Raw genomic sequence first — 22,090 nt, 5'->3', positions numbered from 1 at the left:
CAGGAATATCCCATCATTTCTTCAATTGATCCAAAGAAAAGAAAAACTACTGAGAGAATTCATGAAAACTATTGTTTGATGTGTGGAAGTGAAACAAACACAGCTCTCCTCAGTCCTCCGTCCGAACGATTCATGAGAAAATGAAAAGCAACAAAACCTCAGATCTCAGACAGACTCAGATGGAAACACCTGAACACGGTCCACAGTGACCCAGGACGCTGAATGGAATGTGTGCGCATGTGTAGGATGTGTGTGTGTACATGCATGTGCAGGTTCACATGTACACACATAGCCTACATACAACTGTAATTAGGCTATTTTATTTTATTGAAGACTGACACTTTTAGTTGAGAATTATTTACATTTGTGTTTATGTATTGCAGTAATTCATGTGAAAATAACTATAAAATGCTGATATTCACCAATATTCAATGTAAAAAACACTAATCTGTTGTATCTTTGCTATTTTTTCCTTATATCATCTTCTTTTACATGTGTTGTGTTTGTTTATGTGTGCTTTGGCAGTATGTACACAGCCTGCGTCATGCCAATAAAATCTCTTTGAATTGAATTTGAAAGATAGTGTAGAAGAAGAGACAACGCTGATGCAGCCTCACTGCAGGAACTAGCTTCACCTCGGCTTCTCAGACCTGAAGCTGAAAGAGAATCCGGATCTGTCTCACCTCGGTCGGGTCTGGTTTCCACCTGCGGCCTCCACCCCTCCACCCCTCCACCCCTCCACCCCTCCACACCTCCACCCCTCCACCCCTCCACCCCTCCACACCTCCACCCCTCCACCCCTCCACACCTCCACACCTCCACACCTCCACACCTCCACCCCTCCACCCCTCCACACCTCCACACCTCCACCCCTCCACACCTCCACCCCTCCACACCTCCACACCTCCACCCCTCCACACCTCCAGCCTCCACACCTCCACACCTCCACCCCTCCACCCCTCCACCCCTCCACCCCTCCACCCCTCCACACCTCCACCCCTCCACACCTCCACCCCTCCACCCCTCCACCCCTCCACACCTCCACACCTCCACCCCTCCACACCTCCACCCCTCCACCCCTCCACACCTCCACCCCTCCACACCTCCACCCCTCCACCCCTCCACACCTCCGGCCTCCACCCCTCCACACCTCCACACCTCCACCCCTCCACCCCTCCACACCTCCACCCCTCCACCCCTCCACACCTCCGGCCTCCACCCCTCCACACCTCCACACCTCCACCCCTCCACACCTCCACCCCTCCACACCTCCACACCTCCGGCCTCCACCCCTCCACACCTCCACCCCTCCACACCTCCGGCCTCCACCCCTCCACACCTCCACCCCTCCACACCTCCACCCCTCCACCCCTCCACACCTCCACCCCTCCACCCCTCCACACCTCCACCCCTCCACACCTCCACACCTCCGGCCTCCACCCCTCCACACCTCCACACCTCCACCCCTCCACACCTCCGGCCTCCACCCCTCCACACCTCCACACCTCCGGCCTCCACCCCTCCACACCTCCACCCCTCCACACCTCCACACCTCCAGCCTCCACCCCTCCACACCTCCACCCCTCCACACCTCCACACCTCCACACCTCCGGCCTCCACCCCTCCACACCTCCACCCCTCCACCCCTCCACACCTCCGGCCTCCACCCCTCCACCCCTCCACCCCTCCACACCTCCACCCCTCCACACCTCCGGCCTCCACCCCTCCACACCTCCACCCCTCCACCCCTCCACACCTCCGGCCTCCACCCCTCCACACCTCCACCCCTCCACACCTCCGGCCTCCACCCCTCCACCCCTCCACACCTCCGGCCTCCACCCCTCCACCCCTCCACACCTCCACCCCTCCACACCTCCACACCTCCACCCCTCCACACCTCCGGCCTCCACCCCTCCACCCCTCCACACCTCCACCCCTCCACACCTCCGGCCTCCACCCCTCCACACCTCCAGCCTCCACACCTCCACCCCTCCACACCTCCGGCCTCCACCCCTCCACCCCTCCACACCTCCACCCCTCCACCCCTCCACACCTCCACCCCTCCACACCTCCACACCTCCACCCCGGCTGGGACAGATCCACCTGCTCCAGCTCTCTGCTGTGGTGTTGACCTTCTCCATCATGCAAACATTTATCACTTCACAGATTCACACTGAAAACAGATTAGAAACAAATGGATCTGAAGAATGCAGACGTTATCCGTTCACATTTTAATATGTATATTATATTTAGTTAATTATCTCTCGCTACCAGTCTCGCCTAGCTAGCTATAGCAGTTAGTAGCTTTCTAACTAGTAAGCTAGCTAGCTAACTGCCTGCTAAATTCAAGCAGCCCAGTTGTGGTTGTTGTTCCTGAGATTCTAATCTGATAACTGTTCGGTCTAAGCTGTCTGAAGTCCTCATTTATGTGATGAAATAACATTAGTTGTACATAATAAATATGCCATTGTTCCAGGGAGAGTTTCCCACCCAGAGTGTTCAAAATGGCCGCCGTGTGACGAAGACTCGATCAGGCAAAAAAGGTCTACAACAGATAAGACCTTGATGCTGGCAGAATAATACAGCAACACAGAATTTATTGTCACTGTTTTCTTTGACGCTGGAAAAAACCCCTCTTATAAAATCGTATTTAGCTTTATTTTAGCAGGAAATGTGTGGCACAGCGGCTGAAGCTACAGGATTCAACACAGTATTTTGAAGGTAAAAAGTTAGACCCAAAACAATTGTTCTTCAGTTTTCTCCACCAGAGGGAACTAGCAGCAACACACACACACACACACACACACACGCACACACACACACACACACACAGAGAATGAAACTCATCTGGATTTTGCAGCAAAGGACATGCTCTTTTATTTCAAACCAATCAACAAGGACTATAATGCTTTCTTTGTTGTTAATATTGTTAATATGTTGGATAAATATTACTTTTCTTTTGTTTGGTAAGAAATACCCCTGTATGAATTTAAGTTGATATGCTCTTGATCTTGTATGTTGTTAGTTCTAATTTGCCTGAATATTCCACGGTTCATATGTTTGACTACCATTTTTAATTGAAGGAAACACTGATTTTGGATTTTCTTTACATATTTGTATTCAACACATTTTGAAGTTTGTGGACTTTTTGAAGTAAGAACTGGGCTTATGGTCAGTGTTTTAAAGTCGCTTAAATATGAAGCATCTGATTTATGTCTAACTGACTGGATGACCAGATTCAATTTTGTGTGTGTGTGTGTGTGTGTGTGTGTGTGTGTGTGTGTGTGTGTGTGTGTGTATGAGCCAGCAGGTGAGAGCATGCATTGCTGTTTGTATTTGTATTTACAGATCTACCTGCCACAGTTCTACAGCACTGGAAACATAGCTTGTGTGATGCTGATGGGACATGAACAGACCTGAAACTGCGCTGCATTTAACAACTAAATGTGAGAAATATAAGGACATAAGAGAAAGAGAGAGATATATATTTTTTTTTAAGTTGGAAGCTACCAAAGCAAAACTCCCTAAACACTATGCGTCACAGTATACTTATTCTATTCATTCTCTGTGTAATAACTAGATGACCAGATGTTGGTTTCATTAATGATTTTATGTCCCTTGCATTGGCAACATACTGTAAATATTCCTGTAGAGAATCAGGAAACACTTGGCTCGCATTTCCTGATTTCTTTATTGCTTTGGTTTGGTGACTTGTATTAAAGAAGCTGATGAATGTATCAGAGGGATGAGTTGGTAGGAAACACAAAATGAGGATCTTGGCCACAGCTTCCTGAAATCAGTGAAGCTCAGTGAGATCAGCACCTGATTGTGAGAAGAGTTAAGGTCTGATGGGGAACAAACAGTATTTAAATGGTGTTGTAAGAAACCACTCTACAGTATAACATGAGTGAAGACAGTGGAGTGGGATACAGTGAGTTATCTTTTAGAATAGTCTCAGTAGAATAAGAATATCATCATGAATGTCACGAGCATGAAAATACACAACGAGACAGACAGAGACCAATAAACAGACCGAGAGAACATTTCTATAGTGCTGAAATCATGCTTTATTAAATCAGTAATGCATAAAACTCAAGGAGGATGTATATAATGGTAGTTCTACATCAACAGATCAATTAAATCAAAGTGCAGGGCATAACATAAATGCAAATTGCTTTTCTTTTGTTTCACAGGAGATGGAATCACTGTGGTACATTGGCTTGATGAAAACCCTGACTACTGACAAGGTGAAATTACTAAAAGCTAAAAACACACTCAAACACACAACACATTACCTAGCTATCCTCCAAGAGATGGCACCGCTTCTGCAAAGGAGTACTTGCATTGACTTTTGTTTTTTTTATTTATGGCCAGGAGATGTTACGTTTGAAAAGCCGATGCAACTGTCCTTTGCCAGAAACGGTGCACATTAAAATAATCTAAAGCCCAGAGTGCAGGCCGCTCGCACTCTGAGCATGTCATTAAACTGGTGGTATGACATAGTCAGTCTGAGCACAAGGCCAGTTCATGCTGCTTGACATGAGGGTAAGATGCAAACAGCACTCAGGGCCTTATGCTCATGTTACAATTCATAGGATACTGTAATATCGCACGCACAGATGCGTGTTCATAATAACATTGTCTTTCTGTTTCTCGTTCATAACTTCAACAGGGAGCCTCTCTACCTGTTGAGGCAATCTTAAGACTTCAACTTATTGTTGAGGCACAGTGTTTAGTTTCTAAGTCTAACAGGGTATTCGTTTCATGTGAAACTTTCTCCTGCTAAATCATTCGTTCTTTTGTTTCAGTTAATATTGTCATAAATAACAATGCATACATTTTCCATAACCGTTAAATTCGGCTATATACATTATGTACATGTCACAGAAAAGTGGTTCAAAAATCCTAAGTCATAATTATCCAATATGGCACATTTTATAACAACTTTAGACTTTAGTCTAGTTTGGCATAAATTAATGTCAAGTTTGGTATAAAAATAGTTCATATTTACAAGAACAGAAATCCAGGTTTTTATCAAGTAAAGATTATTTTTGCTAATTCAATAAATAAAAAGGATCTGGATAAGGGAAGTGGGGATAGAAATTAACTTGCTGATGTTTTTCCATCTTTTTTTTTTTTCTTTACATGGACCGAATGTGAACATTGACAGTTGCAGAGTCGGAACCGAGCTCGTTGGACAGTTTGAGGGTGTAGGCTCCGGCGTCGTCCTCCTTCACCGCAGAGATCATGAGGGTGGCGAGGTCGGCGGTGCGCTCCACGCGGTACCTGTCATCCCCGTTGGGCAGAGTCCTGCCTGAGCGAACCCACTGGACGGAGGGAGCTGGGTCTCCAGAGAAGCTTCCTGCCAAAGTCAGGAACTTTCCTGGCTCCGCACTAATCTCATGTGGAAGAGCTTCGATCTTTGGCGGAGTGCCTGTCGTCAAAGGGAGAAACAAGGTCGGTGAGTAGGGTTACATGCTGCAAGTTTTTGCATTTGCGAAACAAAGAGCGCGACCAATATGCTCTTACATTTGCATGACATCACTTCACCTTGCATTTGTTTTACATGGTAGTTATTTATGAAGATGCTCAGATTAATCGAGGGCCACTTACAATCAAAGCTGACATACTTGTAAGTGCAAGTTACCGACAGGTGCTGGTAACTTTAAGTGCGATTGCATCTCACCTTTAACCCCTGTGGTGAGGGCCCTCAGTGAGGAGGCCTCTACATGTGAGTGAGAAGACATTTCCATCATACTGCTGCTGGAGCTCATGGTAACCTTTGACTCAGCCATCATGGCAGACATGCTAGTCGCTGACATGCTCTCAAACGAAACCGCAGCAGTAGCAGAACGGGAGCTGCTGTAACTGGCAGCCTGCATGGAAGCTGCCTCCATCTGAACTGATGAAGCCGAGTAACTTTTCTGCATGCTGGCAGCATCAGCAGAAGCTCTTTGCTCCATAATAATCATTTTGGTTGGTTCTTCAACAAGAGCTGTGAGAATGCAAATGAAAAGCACATGACCGATATTATAGATGGATGCATTATTTTGTATCTGTGTATGTAATTTCTTCATACACATATAGTGTGAGCTGGGTTGTTGAAGTACCTTGAATGTCCATTTAAGTGTTTAAAATTTTGAATGAGAATTGATTAGAAATGAACATTTCCTAAGCATTTTTATGCAATACAAGTTTCATATAGGATGAGAAACTTGTAAAATCCAATGAAATAGGAACAGTGAACGAGGAACAGTGTGTTTAATTTGAGTGCAGCGGCAACTTACTGAAGACGTTGAGGGAGCATGTTGCAGAGCACTGTCCATATTGATTCTTGGCTTTTATTGTGTATTTCCCACTGTCTGCAACTGCAGCTTCATGTATCTCCAATGTGTACACATTCTTAGAGCGGCTCAGTCTCATGTTTGATGTCACAGATACCTGCAAAGAGAGAGAGAGTAAGTCAGCCAAATACTAAAAGAAATTTTCAGCCCTCATCTTTTGAATTATATTACAAATAGTTTCAAGATCACTGCAAAACTTTCTTGCCTTGTGAAATCACAACTACACTAAAAATGTTTAGTCTTGGTACCACTAGATTTAGCCGGTAGGCTTGGTAACAAGTCAGATGGCTTTCTGGAGGTATCCTTAATGTTTTTAAATCATACAAATTTCTGTGTGAATGGCATAAAAGAAACAATCAAAATGAACATTAACTATACTTACAATAATGTTGTCTTTCAGCCACTCCACTTCAGGGGCAGGCTCTCCTGCAATCTCACAGGTTAATTTGACAGTTTGTCCCTCGTTCACATTCTGGGACCTGGGCTGCACCAGGAAGGAGGGTGCGTCTGAGCGCCTGGTCGTGATCGAGGTGTCAAACTGACACTTGACCAGACCGTGCTCTGTCTGAGCCTGACATGTGATGACCCCCTGTTCTTGCTGGCTGATTGACTTGATGGTCAGGGTCTGATCATTTCCAGACACTCCATATCTGTACTGCTCTGAGTTGGCCAGGTCCACCCCGTTCAGGATCCACCTGATGCCAGAGGCCCCAGGGATGTTGGCCCTCAGAGTCAGAGACTGGCCCTCTGTCATGGACATCTGGGTGTGGGAGGCTTTCACCTCCTTCATATAAGACTGGACTTCCTCCTGGACCATTTCCTTTTTCATAATATGCTCAGAGATTTGAGTTTTTGTTTTGGAGCTTGTTGAGCCTGAAGGAGGAATTAAGAAAGTTTAGATTTAATGTCAGGAAACTATTTCAGTGTTTGTAGTTGCAGGTCAAGAAAAGACGGTTGCTTGAACAAGCTTGCTATCTACATTTGTACATAGATTAAGTCAGCATATGCTTTCTTACCCCGTACAGTGACCGTGCAGGTTGTAGACACTGCTCCAGCACTGTTGGTAGCAGTGCACTTGTACACCCCACTGTCGGAGACCTCAGATTCATAGATCTCAAGATGTGCTGAGCCATACTCCTCAAAGATTTCATACTTCCCTCCCTGAGACAGAGCCTGCCAATGGAAAAGAAAATTAAATTATCATTTAGTCTTAATAATGTTCCTTCCTGACTGTTCCGAAGTCTGTCATTCCTCCATTACTTTATATTTGATACAAACAATTTAAAAGGATTAGCGAGTCTGATTATTATAATATATTACCTTTCCATCCTTCGTCCATGAGAATGCTGGTTTGGACTCTCCTACTATCTTCACTGTTAGCTTGACAATAGAGTCAGAGGCTGTTGTGACGTCGCTCAGCCCAGTGGAGAAGGAGGGCTTCTTTTCAAGAGTTGGTGACAACACTCTCTTTGGTGATTTGATTGGAGACATAACCCTCTCCCTCTCAGATGGAGTAGGGGATTTGGCTGAGGATGGAGACTTCACTCTCTGGGGTGACCTGATTGGCTCAGGGGACTTGATTCTCCGAGGAGATGTGATTGGTTCAGGGGACTTGGCGAGAGGAGACTTGGCCTCTGGAGAGGTGATTCTGGGAGGGGCGACAACTTTCTCCCTGGACTCAGATTTGCGGATGGCCAGAGTGAAATGAGCCTCCTGCTTGCCTCCAGAATTCTCCACCAGCAGAGTGTAGCTGCCTTCATCCAACATCTCAACAGAGGAGATCTCAAAGGAGGAGCTGTACTGAGAAGAGACGATGTGGTGACGTGCAGAGGGACCAATAATAGCTCCTTCATGCAGCCAGGTGATGGAAGGTGCTGGCTCACCATCAACATCACACTCAAATCTGGCAAGGTCTCCCTCTTCCACAGTCAGAGACTGTGGTTTGGTCAGGATCTTGGCAGGAAGACTAGGCTTCTCCTTTTTCTTCTCAACAACAGTGGTGGTTTCCTTCACTGTTTCTTTCACTGTTTCCTTCACTGTTGTCTTAGAGGAAGAGACGTGATACACCTCTGTCTTAGTCATTTCAGGGAGATAGGAGGATGGAGGCTCCTCATCTTTGCGGAGTGAAGAGAAGGCAGCATATTCTGCTCCAGCTACATCCAAAGTGGCATAGTCGGAAGTCTCTCCCATGGCGTTTTTGCAGACTACACGGTAGGTGCCGGCATCTTCAGTCACACAGTCAGTGATCTGGAGAGTCAGGACTCCACTCAGGTTGGTCATGTGGTACTTCCTGCTGTGCTGGATCTCTTTTCCATTGTGGAACCACTTGATCTCAGGCTCAGGTTTAGCTTGGACATTCAGGGTAAACTTTGTGTTGGAGCCATATGGCACACGATGAGATCGCATCCTGATGGTAACACGTGGGACATGGTCCAAGCTGAAAGGAGCCTGGGTTACCACCTCTACCTTCCTCTCCACTGACCTCCTCTCAGATCTTAGAGCCTGCTTCCTCTCCTCGTACCTGGACATAAAGTCAACTTTTGGGAAGGTCACATCTGTTTTGGCTGCCTTTTCAGGTGTAGGAGATCTCCTCCTCCTCTCAGGTTCAGGTGATGGGAGCTTCTTGATTGGTTTAGAAATATATGTGGAAGCAACAGAAGTCAGGTACTCCGACTCAACACCTGCAGAGACTGTGGAGACGGTGACAGTCTTCTCCTTTCTTGAGACTTTTGTCTTCTCCTCAAACTCCATGTGTTTGAGTGCACTCTTGTAAGAGGTGAGTCTCTGAGTAGTTTTGTGTGGGCGCAACAGCTCCTGGTCCTCTTTCTCCTCATACACCCTCTGCTTCTGTCGAGGGGGTTTGTATGTGGCCTTGTCATGGCGCTGGCGCAGGTCAATAAAGCTTGGGCCAGCCTCGTATTTAGATGGAATACGGTAGGAGTCATATCTGTGGATGTCCTCTCCCTCCTCATCATCACTGTAGACTCTTCTAGGTGATGAGGGGCGCAGGGCAGACAGCTCAAAGCGAACAGGGCTGAGGCTAGGTGGAGAAGCAGAGTAGCCAAGCTCCAGCTCTTCCTCCAGGCGAAGCCTCTCCTCCTCAGTTCTCTTCATGGACAGGTACTCATCCACAGGCAGCAACAGCTCCTCGTCTGACAGGTCACCCAGAGACCTCCTCCTGATCCTGTGGTATGCCTCCATCTCAGGGGAGGGAGTGCGGTGCCTTGCAGGCCTCACAGTCTCCAAGTCATCCTGAGTCATGGATGGGATGCGCCACTTAGGCTTATACTGGTCCTTGATTCTAGGCAGAGGCACCTCATAGAACTGCTCCCACCTGGAGAGGCGGATGCGCTTCATCCTCTTCTGCTTGATCTTGTCCATGGGCTCAGGGAATTCATACTGATCACGCAGCTTCTTGTACCACTTCATGTCAGAGAAGGGCTTGAAGTGTTTTATTTCCATGTCCTCCTCAAGGACAGCTGGGTTAATAACACGAGGAGTGGGGACATCGTATGGCATACGCAGCCTCTTCTCATCTGCCCGCTTCTTCTTCTCTTCTTTCTCTTTCTGTATTTCAGCCTCAGTCTTCTCACCCTTCTTGGTGGTCACAGCAGGTTTGAACATGGTGGCTGCCTCCCTGACAGCTTGCATTGCCACGGGTGGGAGAGGCATAACATCAGTGCCAGACAAAATCTGGGACAGCCTCACCTTTTTGTCCAGTAGTTCCTTCTCAGCCGCCTTCCTCTTGTCCTTATCACTCATCTCATACTCTTTCTTTACATGAGTGACGCGTTCAACCTTCAGGGTGGCCTGGCAACTGGCAGATCCGGCAGAGTTGGTAGCAGTAACTCTGTACACACCAGAGTCTTCAGGGAGAGTGTCTTTCACATGCAGGATGAAGTAATCCAGGCCCTCATGGACAACGTCAATAGATGGTCCGAAGGCTAAAGGCATGCCATCCTTCTCCCACTTCAGTGTGGGGTGACCAGATACTCTGATCTCAAAGCGTACATTCTGGCCCTCCCTGCACTCAACATTGGCGAGCAGGCGTTTGAACATGGGCCTCAGGGTGTTGTCTGCTGGTTTGGGGCGAGGAACAACGGTAAGACGAGCCTTGCAGCTGTCATCGCCATACCTGTTACGAGCCACAACACTGTACTCTGCATCATCATCCACCTCAAGGTTGCGGATAATCAGCTGGTACAGACCCTTGTCACTGATGAAGGTATATTTCCTGTCGTCAGATCCAGGGATGAGCTTCTGTCCAGACTTGTGCCAGATGACGCGAGGCTCAGGGTGGACGGTGATGGTAACACCAAAGCGCAAGTCCTCGCCAATGTAGGCTGTACGGTTGACCAGAGGCAGGGTGAACTCGGGTGGCTTCTGAAGCATTCTGGCAGTGTCAATTCTGCGCTTCACCCTCTTCACCACACGGGTTGTGAAGAAGTCGCGGTAAGATCTGACGCCATTGACAAACAGCTCTGCATAGGCACTGTCTTCACCGTACTCATTCACAACCTTGCATCGGTAGGTGCCATCGTCCGCTCTGGTAATCTTGTTGATGGTGATTACAGCTAAGCCATCCTCATATTCAATCTCATATTTGTCACCAGCCTCAAGTTGTCTGACGCCGCAGTACCATGTCACCTCAGTAGTGCTGTCGTAGTTCTCAATGTTGCAGATGAACTTGACGCTGCCTCCCTCGTTCACCACTGAGTGGCTAACCTGGCCAGCGAGAGGGCCATGCTCAAATGGAGCAATCTTCACCTTGGAAATGAAGACTCCTCTCTGGGATCTGATGGAGCCACCGCTGGCCACACGAGCTGCAGAGACGACAGTGTTCCACTCCTTCCTGACCATGGTCTGGTAGTATCTCTTATGCCTGTTGGTCTGGATCATTCTGGTGCTGATCTCCTCTGCAGGCTTCGTCAGCCATGGATGTTGCAGAGCCTCAGCAGCACTCATACGGTGTTTGCGTTCCTTGGTCATTAGGCGGTCTGTGAAATCTAATGACTCAACACTGACCTGCTTGAAGGACTCATCATCATAGCTGTAGGCTGCATTGGAGATGTTGTCAATCATCTGCTGGTTAGTTTCAGCAGTGAATGGATTGAGACCACTGAGGAGCACATAGGCAAGGACACCAACCGACCACATGTCAGTCACAGTGCTAACCATGTCACACTGGTGGATCTCAGGAGCGGCATACTCTGCAGTGGTATACTGAATCTTGATTTGGTCTCCAGGAGTCAGGTGTCTAGACTGGCCCAACTCAATAATCTTCACATGAGAGCTGGTTCTAGTCGTGTATACAATATTCTCAGGTCTGATGTCAAAGTGGCCATAGCTCTCAGCGTGCAGGAATTCCAGAGCTGAGCAGATCTGCCTGATGTAGTTAACAATTGTACGCTCATTAAGCTCGAAGTCAGCTGTGTTGAGGCGCTCAAAGATGTCAACACCAGAGATGAAGTCATAGATCATCACCAGTTCCTCAGGGCTGTCGAAGGACTCGTGGAGGAGGAGGAAGTTAGTGTGTTTGGCAATATTCAGTGTTGCAATTTCCTTCTTGACAATGGCTTGATCGGCGCCCCTCACTTTGATGAATTTAGCCATGTAGGTCTTCTCAGAGCTGATGTCAACACAGCGGTGGACAATACCAAACTGGCCTCTGCCCAGTTCCTCTGCAATCGCATATTTGTTGTGCAGATTCTTGGCAGTGGAGTGTTGAGCCTTGCCCTTGGGGACACGGCCGGTATCATCAACCTCCCTGTCGTACAGCAGAACTCTGGATTTGTCCTCCTTGGTCATGACAGGGCCGCTGGTCTCAGATGGAGCACTCTGACCGAACTTGTTCTCAGCAATGACTCTGAACTGGTAGCTTGTTCCTCCAAAGAGATTGATAGCAGTGTAGTGGGTGTCGCGGGACTGGGCAACACGCTCCCACCTCTCAGCAGTGGTGGGGCACTTCTCTATGATGTAGCTGGTGACCTTGCTGCCACCGTCGTTTGCTGGGGCCACCCAGCTGAGTGTGACTGAGTCTCTGGAGACGTCGCTGGCTTTGATGCCACGTGGAGGATCAGGTACGTCAGCCACATCCAGCTCAACTGTCTGTTGATCAATGCCGAATCTGTTCTTGGCACAGACGATGTAGAAACCAGCATCCTTCTTCTCCACTCCATTGGTGAAGACCAAAGAAGTGAATGATCTGGTGACGATGACTTGGTAATAGCCGTTGCTGTCAATGAGATCCTGTCCCTTCTGCCATGTGATGACAGGGTCTGGTTTGCCACTGAATGGAATCTTGATGTTGACCACCTCTCCACGCAGGGCGGGGATGGCTTCCTTGTCCTTCAGGTTCTTGGGCAGGTGGATCTTGGCAGGAACTAGAAACAAGAGAAATAATACATTAGCTAAACTGTATTATGTAATGTTTTATTTTTATTCAAACATTGCTTTTGCAGACTTACACGTTGCAAAACCCAGTGGTAGGAAAAATGAGTTATAGATGTGCTAATACAATGGTCTTGAAAGTAATTCTGTATAATTTTCCAAGTTGTCCAGTTGCAATGAATGCGTCTATCTGTGAGCTTACCCTCAACATCCAGAGATACTGTAGCACAGATGGAGCCTCCCTGGTTGGTGGCCCTGATCTGGTACACAGTAGAGTCTTCCTCATCAGCCTCTGTGATGACCAGCTGGTGGTAACCTCCCTTGAACTCTTGGATCTTGATCTTCTTTCCATCAGAGTGGATCTCCTTTCCTCGTCTGAACCATTTAATCACAGGCTTGGGTTGTCCTGTGATCTTGCAGACAAGGGTAGCATTACTCTTGTACTTGACACTCATGTTCCTCAGCTCCTCCTTGAAGGCAGGAGCACGGACATCAACAGCTGTGGCTGGAACGATGGGAGAGGTCTCCTCGCTGTAGTCGCTCTGTCCTCCAAGGTTCTCGCACTTCACACGGAAGATGTACTCTGAGCCCTCGGTGAGGCGCTTGACGGAGAACACGGTCTGCTTGATCTCATCAGTAGTCACTGGAGTCCATTCGCCCTTCTTTTCCTTCTTCTCAAGGCAGTAGCTCTTGATCTTGGAGCCGCCGTCGCTGACTGGAGGCTTCCAGGAAACCACACAGGAGTCCTTGGTGATTCCAGACACAACTGGCGACAGAGGTGGTGATGGTTTCTCTGTTGATAGGAGGACATAAACCAGAAACCATCAGTGTTTTCAGTAGTTTTGCACATTGTACGTGGGTATCTCTCTCTATATTTGAATTTATGTGGTATTGTATATGATATTGAGATATGAATTTATTAGCCGTATTGTATTCTCATATCACACATATTTATCCACTTATTTCTTGGTCTCTGTATGCTCTACTGCTGTTAGTTTGCACACCCTGCATACATGGTGTTATTATATTTCATACTTTTCATTCTTATAGTTCCAATATGTTGTAGTGTTTTAATTGTTGGTTGTGTTTACTACCTCTCATTTGCTCCATTCTTATTTATAGTCTCTTTTCCTTCTTGCTGTATCCTATTAATATTTGCTGCTACAAAGACCCAATTTCGATTACTTTCAATTACTAAAATGTTATCTCATAATTTGTTGTATTATTACAGTGTAATCTAATAGATTGATTACAGCAGGCTAAAGTTCACAAAAAAGACACTGTAATATTTATGCCTAAACTCACCCAGTTGGCTCTTGATGAGGATAGGAGCAGCCAGCTCCAGTGGCTCACTGTTGCCATAGCGATTCTGAGCGTAAACACGGAAGAAGTATCCGGCGCTGTCGATCAGGTTGGGCACACGGCAAGATGTGCCATTGATGGATGATGACACCAGTTCCCACTCAGTGCCCTCCTTGTCCTCACGCTTCTCCACGATGTAGTTGGTGATCATGGAGCCTCCGTCATCTTGGGGAGCCTTCCAGCTGATGATGACAGAGTTCTTCAGCAGGGCGTCCAGGACAATGGGGCCCTGAGGCATGTCAGGTTTGTCTGGAAACAAACAATGGTAGTTGATATTACCGTAGAGATCATTTACACATTTTGAAATGTGTAAATGTGTAATTTCCGATTCTGTCCCCACCACTTTATAAACATTCTGTAAGCAATGCAATCGGCCGCGCCACAAATAGCCTCTCAGCAAATGCATATGGACCCTCAAAGTTGTTAGTTCCCTTCAAGAGAGATACAGATAATCTGTGGCTTTGTCGGACAGGCTTTATGACAACCCCAGCCAAAATGTTTAGAGCCTATATATGTTTTCATTATGCGCTGTTGCTGATTTATGCACTTTTGAAGCTTTAATACATTTTTGACATTGCACAAGTAAATTGCTTCCATTCCCTTTATTTTGAGCGACTTTATATATATATATATGTATGTATCATATATTTCTTTACTATATGAAGGCTTGTTGATCAATGTGATAACATTATTGCTGCATTGTGAAACTGTTTTGTATATGATACAACTGAGAATAAGAAGTTAAAGATATTACACATATGCTATGTGTAATCGTAAAAATTTCTGCATTGAAGAAATGCAAGTTATTAATTTAATTCATGAAAATTGTAGCAATTTAACAGCAATATCGCTGCACTACCATTACATCCTATAGTGTGTACTACTATGGTAAATCTGCTACTGCACTCATTGCAAATCACTCTCATGACAAGACTGTCAGCTAAATGCCCAAAGTGCTATGATAGATTTATATGAACATACCATAGATTTCAACATTAAATGCGGTGTCAGCCCTGCCGAAGTGGTTGTGCAGTCTGATTCTGTATTTTCCTCCATTGACTCTGCGCTGCACGTTCTTGATGACCAGGTGTGTGTAGTGCTCGGTGGTCTCGATGCTGATGTCCTCTGTGTTCTCCAGGGTTTTGGCCCCGTGGAGCCACATGATCTTGGGCTCGGGGCGGCCGATGTAGACAGCGTGGATGCGGAGGGTGGTTCCCAGGCCAGCGTAGTAGGTGTCCTTCAGCGTGTAGTCGGGGTGGAACCGGGGAGCGGCCTCCAACACCAGAGTGCCGGTGGTCTCAGCGTCTCCGGCGTCGTTGATGGCCTTGCAGGTGTACTCTCCCTCGTCCTCCTGTTGGTCCGTCATGATGGACAGGGAGTGGTTGCGGCCATCGGAGCTCATCTCGTACTTGCGGGACTCGACGACCTCCTTGCCGGCGTGGTACCATTTGATCTCGGGAACAGGCCTGCCAATAATCTGGCACTTCATGACTCCGGGCTGGCCGAGTTTAGCGGTTACTTCATCCATTTCCTTTCTCAGGCTTGGTTTAGTTTCGACTGTAAGTACAAAACAAGGATCTCATCTTAGCATCTTGTATATTTCGTATTGCATTGTTGGTCATATTGATGCAGAGATGCATATTAGTTTATAAAGGAAAGGAACAACTATGAAACACATGGCCAAATGTGTCTTACATTTAGTCATTTCTGATTGGAAGTCAGCTAAATGCTGACATGTAATTTTCATGCCATAACACTGACATTATATCTGTTTCCTAGCATGAATATTTCAGTTTACTCACCACTCAGTTTGGTCTTGATGCATGTGGCGGTCCTGCGCGGTCTGCTGATTCCAGTCTCGTTCTCAGCGAACACTCTGAACTCGTACTCGGTGGCCTCGGCCAGTCCGGGCATGGTGAACTCCTTCTCCTTCAGCCTCTGCTTGTTGCACTTCTTCCAGGTGCTCTCAATAGACTTTCTGTACTCCACCCAGTAGCCCAGGATCTCCTTTCCACCGTCGCACTCTGGCGCTTGCCAACGGATGGTGATGAAGTTGTTCATCACATTCACTGTGTCGATCTCGCCTGGTTGGCTTGGCTTGTCTGGAAGAAAAGAAATAAACAAGTCAGTTTAATTCAAAAGGCTTTGTTTCTCTGTCCTTAAAAAGCTGTCCATAACAGTCCTTCATCTTATTCGTTTTTATTTATTATTGTTTTGTCTGTAAAACACTTTGTAACTGTGGTCTGAAACTAACATTTATTATTATTATTATTGTATTATATACTGTATGTACCACCTAACAAGTAAAATCTCACACGCTGTTCACAATTTACATTATTACTACTGTAATATTAACCAACTATAATAAAATTCTATTAGAGGACGAGACTGACCGAATGGATCCTTGCATGTGACGGGGTCAGACACGGGTCCGGCCTCGCTCTCTCCGATGTCGTTCACGGCAACAACGCGGAACTGGTACTCGGCGTCGGGGGTGAGTCCAGGCAGAGTGAACATGGTGGAGGTGATTTTCATCTGGTGGCGGGACCACGTTTCGGCCGACACCTCCTTGTACTCAATGAAGTATCCGGTGATGGCGGAGCCGCCGTCGTCCTTGGGCCTGGACCAGGCCAGAGCCACAGAGCTCTTGGTGACGTCCATGATTTCTGGTGAGGTGCTTGAAGGCTCAGGGGCACCTGGTTTTAATAATTAGATTATATTAGATTAGACTTTATTGTCATTGTAACAAGTACAACAAAATTCCATTTAGAAGCAATCCGTAAATGCAGCTATTATAAATATACAATAAATAAGTAATAAACATGTATGATACAAGTTAAAAAAAAGCTAACAAGTGATAAAAAGGTACTATTGCACTTAGGTCAGAGGTAATATATCACAAGTCAAAAAGTAACAAGTCAAAAAGCCGTGCATTGCAAAATGTAAAGTGCAATGTTACTAACTAAACTATTATTGTAAGTCTCATATTTTCTGTGTCATTATTGAATCTTATTTTCTTTTCTTGCATATAAACATATAATATTGTATTCTACTGTCTACTTTGTGGGAAAATTTAACAGGAAAATTTTGCTGTTGTGATGCGAAAACTCTGTAACTCCAATTTTGGTGGTTTTCATGTTTTCATTTCAATCAAAGGATTACGTGGTCTTCTGTGGGTTGAGAAAATTCTTCCAGTCTTGGGCTTATAAAACCCTTTCAAACCCCACTGGATAAACTCAAACCTGCATGGTGGTCAATCTAACAACAAAGCTGTTTTTCTTGGCATTTGGGAAATACTAAATGTTTTCACTTGACAGTGAGAGTGTTAGATCAGTTACTTTTGTTACATTGTCTTTGGCCCTTCCACTCATTATAAGTCGCTCTGAATAGAAGCGTGTAAGTAAGTGTAAGAGCATAAAGAAGTAAGTGAATAAAGTCAATATGAACAGAGAGGAGGAGTACTCACACAGAGGGGTCTTGGGCACCAACGGCTGCTCTGACTTCAGAGAAGCACTGACGCCAAACGAGTTTTCGGCGGTGACCTTGAAGTGATACTCTGCTCCCTCCTTCAGGCCCTTCACCAGCAGCTGGGTGTCGGTCACTCTGGAGTCCACGGTGTACCAGGCGTTCCTGGCCGCCTCGCGTCTCTCCACGATGTAACCCAGGATCTCTGAGCCTCCGTTGTCGGCGGGGGCCTTCCAGCACACCTTGACGGAGTTGGCCTGGATCTCCTCGAAGACCATCGGTCCCTCTGGAGCGCCGGGCCGGCCGATCACCTTGACCTTGATCTGGGCCTTCTTCTTGCCGACCCGGTTCTCCAGCAGGAGGTCGTAGGCGCCGGAGTCACTTCTCTCAGCTCCCTTGATCACCAGCTCGCTGGCGTCCTCGGTGGAGGCGATCATGGCTTTGTCAGAGACCGCGCCGCCGTCCTTAGACCACTTGCAGGTCGGGTGGGGTTTTCCCTTGATGGGCAAAGAGAGTCTCACCACTCCTCCCTGCCGCACCACATACACATCTTTGTATTTCAGCTCTAGGTCGTAATCAGGAGATTCTGGAGAACACAAAGTGATAGTTATTAGTTTTCTTTCACATACAGAAAATGTTTTAATCCAGCAGCCTGCTGCTCAACTAATAACTACAAACTAATTAGAATTATCTTGCTTAAGTCTTTCTGTATCAACATAAACTTGGCCCTTGTACCCCATACTAAATAGGTGTTCTTTTAAATCACTTTTAAAAACTCACTTGGTTAGGATTGCTTTTAATTAATTAAATTGTTTTTAATTTATTTGTGACGGTCTTACACTTATGTTGTGTTAAAGTTTTGTTTTTAATGTTATTCTTAGCTATACAGATTTTATCTTTCCTTGTAAAATACTTTGTTTTGAGAAACCAAGTTTTGAAAAGGCCTCTATAAATAAAGTTATCATTATTATTACTAGTGGTTGCGTACAAGTTTAGTTTTTTTTTGTGTTATTACTGTAATGTGCATGCCCTTACCAAGCATCTCAGTGACTGTGACTGTTCCTGGCACTTCAGCCGGCTCTCCAGAGCCGCCGGCGTTGCAGGCCAACACGCGGAACTTGAACTCCTCTCCCTGGGGCATCTTGGTCAGAGTGTATTCACAGATCAGAGATGGCGTGGTGTTGCACTTGACCCAGGCCATGGTGCCCGTCTTCTGCATCTCGATCAGGTAGCCGTCCACCCTGGCGTCTCCCTCGTCGTCGGGAGGACTCCAGGCCAGCGACACCGAGGACTTGGTGGTGTCGGTGATCCTCGGGTTCTGGGGGCAGCCAGGTGGATCTGAGGAGGGGAGGGAGGAGGAACTTATCAGCAACTTATCACGTTTTATCTTTTATCTTTATATGAAAATTAACATGACTACATATAGCAGATGATTCTGTATTGCGCTATAATGCTTGTAATGTCACCAATCTGTGAATTTATGCTTTTTCTGTTCTGTCACCTGAATTATAAATGAAGTTTTAACCACAAACTAATAAAAACAGCTTTCTTCTCTCACCAATGGGATCTGTTGCCACTGCTGGTTTGGACAGCAGACTTGGTTTGCTCATTCCTCTGGCGTTGATGGCGGTGATTCTGTGTTCGTACTCCAGGCCCTCGATCAGCCCGGTGGACCTGTATCTGGTCATGGTGATGGGGTTCTTGTTGGCGCGCACCCATCTGTCTGACCGGACTTCTTTACGCTCAATGATGTATCCAGAAACCTCCAGGCCGCCGTCCTCCTCCGGTGGGTTCCAGGCCACTGTCATGCCGTCCCGAGACGAGTCGAACACGGTGGGTCTGCCAGGAGGTCCGGGCACGTCTGAGGAGCAGGACAACATGTTACCATGCTGTTTACAAGGCCATGTCATGTCTATATAGATGATGTGTTATGATTGATAATTATCTCATGATGACTGTAACTGGTATGAGAACAATTATTTTATAATCAGGGTGCTCTAAGCCTTGAAGTACTGACCATTGGCTGTTTGTAATGTTAGAGATCTAGATTGAGATCTTGTGCTGTCACTATTGTCAGAAGTCACTCTGGATAAGAGCATCAGCTAAATCCCAAGAATATAAAATGTATTATAACCTTTTAGTAATTTCAAAAAGATTAGTGAAGTGAGTGACAGTAAAACTATCCCTCTATTCTTTTAGTTCATAGGATTGTATTGTTATTACTTGCATAGTCTTTACTACCAGGCCGCTTGCTAGCATGGTAATTCATGCAGGCTGACTTGTAACTGTCTGTATAGAAGTGTCAGCTAATTGTAGAATGATACTGAGAAAGGACAGACTGCTTACTCTTCAAGCTCTTGCACATGGCGATCTCAGACTGCAGGAACTCTCCGGTGCCGTAGCGGTTCACAGCGGCTGCGCGGAAGACGTACTCGTCTCCCTCGATCAGGTTCTCGAACTTGAAGGTTGGCCGGCTGACGGAGTCGCAGACGGGCACCCAGCCGGGCCGGTGGGCGTCACGCTGCTCCACCATGTATCCGCTGATGGGAGCTCCGCCGTCTCTAACCGGAGGATCCCAGCTGCAGGTGACGGAGGTGGCATCGATCTCATCGAACCTGACGGGTCCCTGTGGCTCATCGGGTTTGGCTGGGGAAAAGAGAACGATAGGATTATTGCAGTGATTAGGCTGCAGTCAAATAATTGTAAACAAAAATGTTTGGCTGGCTTCTACTTTTTATGAGAGGATCACACTGTCAACTAAATGAAAAAGGTAAATGACAATGCAATCCTTGGTACTGACTTCTCGTAATATTAGCAATCAAGGAATCTGAGTTCATTCAACTATTGAACTCATTGTAAGGTGCTCTCAATAAGAGCATCAGCTAAATGTCTAAAATATACATCTATGTAAATATACATTAGCTCAATATATGAAATAAATGTAATCATATGTATTAAAGGAGGAAAAAAGATTTTACAAAAATAAGCAGCTGTTGAGAGAGCGTAGTTCCTTACAGAGGATGATGACTTTGATGACCTCGGTGATGACTCCGGTGGCGTTCTTCACCTCCAGGCTGTAGTCTCCGCTGTCGTCGATGGTGGTCTCCGACACGGTGAGCTTAGAGAACTTTCCGGTGCTCTGGATCTTGACGCGGTCAGTGACTTTCATCTTGTTGTCGCTGAAGTACCAGGAGCAGACGGGAGGCGGCCTGCCGATGATGGGCAGGTGCAGCTCCAGAGTCTTTCCAGCCAGAACGTTCACCACCTTCTGAGGAATGCTGGAGAGGTCCACCACAGGCATGACTGCAAGAGAGAGAGACATTAATACATAACATATGTATGACTGCAGTTTACATAAAGGCTTGAGAGACAAACTGCTAACTGTTAGGGGGATAATATATATCGTTGCTGTTGGGTGAAAACCTCAAATCTCCAAAATGTACAGTTTTCAGGAGAAAGATTTTTTTTTTTTTGCATTTTTGAGTTTATCCAAAGGGGTTTGAAAGGGTTTTATAAGCCCAAGGATGGTAGAATTTTCTCAACCCATAGAAGAGCATGTAATCTTTCAACTGAAGTGAACATATGAAAATCATCAACATCGGAGATATGAGGTTTTCACATGACAACAGCAATATGTATTGTACTGTTTATTTCTATGTTTTGACACTAAATATTTCAAGAGTATGCAAAGTTTCCATGTGTGTGCATTACCTCTCTGCTCCTGTACGGTGATGGCTGTGACGATCTCCTTGGGCTCGCTGGCTCCTCGGCTGTTCACCGCTCTGATTCTGAACAGGTACTGCTCGTTCTCGTTCAGCTTCTCGACGGTGTGTTCGAAGTCGGTGGTCTTCAAGGTGGCCACCTTCATCCACTTGTCGGTGCCGAACTTGCAGGCCTCGATGACGTATCCGGTCAGCCTGCTGCCGCCGTCGTGCTCGGGCTTCTCCCAGCCCAGGCTGATGGAGGTCTTGGTGACGTCGATCATCTCCAGCTTCTGCGGCCGCTGCGGCACCTCGCACACCAGGACGACATCTGGCGTCTCGCAGGGCTCGCCCACGCCGTAGATGTTCTCAGGCAGGACGCGGAAGTAGTACAGCATGCCCTCCATCAGGCCGTCGATCTTGTAGGACGTCTTGCTGCACTTGGAGGTGATGGTCTTGTAGGCCCTCATGGACGCCTCGCGCCTCTCGATGACGTAGTTGTTGACCGGCGCTCCTCCGTCCACGGTCGGGGCGTCCCAAGAGATGGTGGCAGACTCCTTGGTCAGCTCCTTGATCTTGATTGGTCCAGTGGGTCCAGGAGTGTCTGACATGAAGAATACATGTGTGGTTAAAACATCAAATACATTTTCAAAGGTAGCGCATTTCATAATAATATTAACGTTGCCATCTGGACTCTGCAGTGTACTGCTTGAAGAGCTTAAGCTGGCAAAAATCAATGTCAGCTTTCAATTCACTTTTAATATCACTATATATAATAACAGTGTCTGTCTATTGTGTATCTTACTGACTTTTATTCCAACGTGAATA

At 46.6% G+C, this 22,090-nt stretch overlaps 1 protein-coding gene across 1 annotated transcript in view; it reads right to left on the bottom strand.

Annotated features, from left to right (window-relative positions):
* Positions 1-4,058: 4,058 nt before the first annotated feature.
* LOC139919551 (titin-like) overlaps positions 4,059-22,090 on the bottom strand; it is a 121,463-nt gene continuing 103,431 nt past the window's right edge. The window contains exons 135-151 of the mRNA XM_078286282.1: positions 21,273-21,866; positions 20,577-20,864; positions 19,908-20,207; positions 19,120-19,422; positions 18,597-18,899; positions 17,563-18,147; positions 16,490-16,792; positions 15,899-16,198; positions 15,078-15,653; positions 14,040-14,345; positions 12,937-13,527; positions 7,665-12,727; positions 7,361-7,517; positions 6,727-7,217; positions 6,288-6,441; positions 5,687-5,995; positions 4,059-5,434 (exon numbers count right to left, since the gene is read on the bottom strand). Coding sequence (XP_078142408.1) covers positions 5,142-5,434; positions 5,687-5,995; positions 6,288-6,441; positions 6,727-7,217; positions 7,361-7,517; positions 7,665-12,727; positions 12,937-13,527; positions 14,040-14,345; positions 15,078-15,653; positions 15,899-16,198; positions 16,490-16,792; positions 17,563-18,147; positions 18,597-18,899; positions 19,120-19,422; positions 19,908-20,207; positions 20,577-20,864; positions 21,273-21,866 — 10,916 coding nt within the window. The 3' untranslated portion in view covers positions 4,059-5,141. The remainder of the gene's footprint in view (positions 5,435-5,686; positions 5,996-6,287; positions 6,442-6,726; positions 7,218-7,360; positions 7,518-7,664; positions 12,728-12,936; positions 13,528-14,039; positions 14,346-15,077; positions 15,654-15,898; positions 16,199-16,489; positions 16,793-17,562; positions 18,148-18,596; positions 18,900-19,119; positions 19,423-19,907; positions 20,208-20,576; positions 20,865-21,272; positions 21,867-22,090) is intronic.

This window comes from Centroberyx gerrardi, chromosome 10 (genome assembly GCF_048128805.1).
Source record: "Centroberyx gerrardi isolate f3 chromosome 10, fCenGer3.hap1.cur.20231027, whole genome shotgun sequence".
NCBI classification, from domain to species: Eukaryota; Metazoa; Chordata; class Actinopteri; order Beryciformes; family Berycidae; genus Centroberyx; species Centroberyx gerrardi.
This window is presented reverse-complemented; position numbering and strand designations above follow the sequence as displayed.